The following is a 2,678-nucleotide window of genomic DNA, read 5'->3' on the forward strand; positions in this document are numbered from 1 at the left end:
ATATATATATATATACATATATATATATATATATATATACTTCGAATTATAATTTACCATCTTACCTACTGGTATGGGCAAAAAGACCTGATTGTGTAAAAACTGTTCTATTCGCACCAACTACAAACAGATTGTACAAATTTAATGGCACACTCTGATATCGCTTTTTCTAACGATTCATAGATAGTAACTTAGTTTTTTATTTTGTTTTTAGTTTTAATTCACAAGGGATAAAATACTTAGCACGTGCAAATCCAACTTTGCGTCTAAACGTTGAAAACGTTATGTGGTTGTGTTTGGAAATCTATGTATTTATGATTACATTTGCCCTTTTACTGTTTTTGTGTCTAATTTTTTTTTAGCATTCCACATATGAAATACAGAGTTGTGTTTAATCAATTCATTTATCACAGAAACGAATAAAACAATTCACCGCGTATGAAATTAACTTAAGTTGAGCAGTAAGTAAATGACTCATTGTGTGTGTAGCTTTTTGCTTTACAAAAATGAACTGTTATGTGTTTTTTTTATCATTTAGTTTTTTATATAATTATATATAGGTAAAAAATAAGTTCCTGAACATCTTTTTTAACTCCACAACATTATTGTATGCATTAGATAAATCAGAATTAGTAAGTTTGGGAATCCAAGGAATCCAGTATTCGCACCCCTTTATCGTGGGTGTGTTATAAGAATAACGATCATTTGATTAGTGTGGTACAAGAGTAGGCGGTAGATGCTGTTGACTAGTTGTCATACCTTTAGTATCTCAGTTCAAAATTAGGAACGGCTGGTCCTTGTGTAATTTTGTGCGAGTATCCGAAACAAACAAACTTTTTCCGTGTTATGTTGTTGTTGTTTTCTTAGTGTAAAGCTTTGTTTGTTTGTTTCTTGTTAAACACAAAGCTACTCAATGAGCTATCTGTGCTGCGCCGACCATCGGTTTTAGCCTTATAAGTCCGCAGACTTACCGCTGAGACACTGATGGGAGGGGGGACTAGTGCAAAGCTACACAATGAACTATCTGTACTCTATCCACTGCAGAACTCGAACCCTATACTTTATTTTTGTAAGTCCGTAAATTTACCACTGACCCAAGGATACCGAAGGATTTATGTTGCATTAATTCTAATCCAGTCTAAAAACTCTGTTATTCGCGTGTAAACTCCTAGATAGTTAGGACTGGCACAATTTTTTCCAAATGACACGATTCCAACTAGATAAAAGAGACTATCTTTTCCAGCAGGTAGCATCAACGGCCCTCCAGAATCACCCTAGGAAAAAAAAATAGCTGATTAGTAATTGGTAATAATCATGTTTCTTTTCTATTTGTTACTCGGTCATATATTTTTTCAGACTAACTCGTTTAATTAAAGTTAAACAAATCTTAGAAACAAAACATAACGAAAAAAAAAATCATATCATTTATTAGTTTATTATCATCATTATTGCTTTGTTTAGCTGTCGTTGTTTTTATATCAAATGTACAAAACATCTTAAAACTTTTTTTATCTAGAATAATTTATATTCATAACTAAGTAAGGTACCAAACAAGCGTCTATTCCTCCAAAATCGTATCCAGCGCACATGTACACTTTGGTAAGATTGACGATACCTTGGTAGTCCTTGTTACATTGCTTTTGATCACTGATGAGCACCTGAGCTTCTCTTAATTTATCACTATATTTTCCAGCTGAAATTAAACAACAACAAAAATTTTATACCATGCACCTAACTTGATTTTTATATTGATCTAATCTATTTTTACTTGTGCTTACCGTACAGTTTGTGAGTGTAAGACATACAATGAATCTAAAAACCTGGTCAGAAATGTTTGGATGCTTTTCGCATTTAATTTGTTTTTCTAGATATCCTAAACGCCATAAACTTAAATCAAAAAGTGCCTTTATCAACATAATAACAAAGGGTTTATCAACAATGGTGCTATATTTTGTGAAATTAATTTAAAGCTACAACACGGGTCAAAACAGTAAAGTTAAACTTTTCCAGCAACTTTTATCTTTACAACAACCTACTTGGGAACTATTTCCACTAGCCCCTCTACTTTTGAAGTAACACCCTATGGGTAAAACAGCTAGTCAACATAACCCACCGCCAACTCCTGGGTTACTTTTTCACAAACGAATATCGGGATTGACCGTCACTTTATAACACCCCCACAGCTGAAAGGACTAGAATGTTTGGTGGCAGGATTCGAATCCGCGATCCGCAAATTGTGAGTCGAGCGTCCTAACCACCAGGCCATACTAGACCTGTATTTCTTAATGTGTGATTTTCCATTATATCACCCACAACTGCAATGATTTTCTTTGACGCCACTTTTTTTCTTTTCTTTTTTTCAATTAGAGCACGCACTGGTTGCGAAAGTTTCTGTGTTTATTGTGATAGTTGTTAACTAAATTGACAATAAATCTTTAATGTTTTCTTATGTAACTTCCTTCAATATATGGTGGTTGTTTAGTGTGAGAAGTTGACTACCTATACCACATTTAGAGGCAGTTATGTGACTTCCCATTTCAACTGTCTGCTTGGGAAAGTTCTAGCTGCTTTCTACAAATGTACCAAGAAAACAAATTGAGGATCTTGTTTACCTTCAATATTGAATTTTATAGTTTACCATCCTCTAGTGGTATACAACAAAGGGTGGTTTGTTTTTG

General features: G+C 33.6%; 1 protein-coding gene across 1 annotated transcript in view; it reads right to left on the reverse strand.

Moving 5' to 3' along the window:
• Positions 1 to 978: 978 nt before the first annotated feature.
• LOC106478367 (proclotting enzyme-like) overlaps positions 979 to 2,678 on the reverse strand; it is a 35,306-nt gene continuing 33,606 nt past the window's right edge. The window contains exons 7-8 of the mRNA XM_013938907.2: positions 1,548 to 1,693; positions 979 to 1,274 (exon numbers count right to left, since the gene is read on the reverse strand). Coding sequence (XP_013794361.1) covers positions 1,113 to 1,274; positions 1,548 to 1,693 — 308 coding nt within the window. The 3' untranslated portion in view covers positions 979 to 1,112. The remainder of the gene's footprint in view (positions 1,275 to 1,547; positions 1,694 to 2,678) is intronic.

The sequence above is a fragment of the Limulus polyphemus genome, unplaced genomic scaffold, assembly GCF_000517525.1.
Source record: "Limulus polyphemus unplaced genomic scaffold, Limulus_polyphemus-2.1.2 Scaffold204, whole genome shotgun sequence".
Classification (NCBI taxonomy): domain Eukaryota; kingdom Metazoa; phylum Arthropoda; class Merostomata; order Xiphosura; family Limulidae; genus Limulus; species Limulus polyphemus.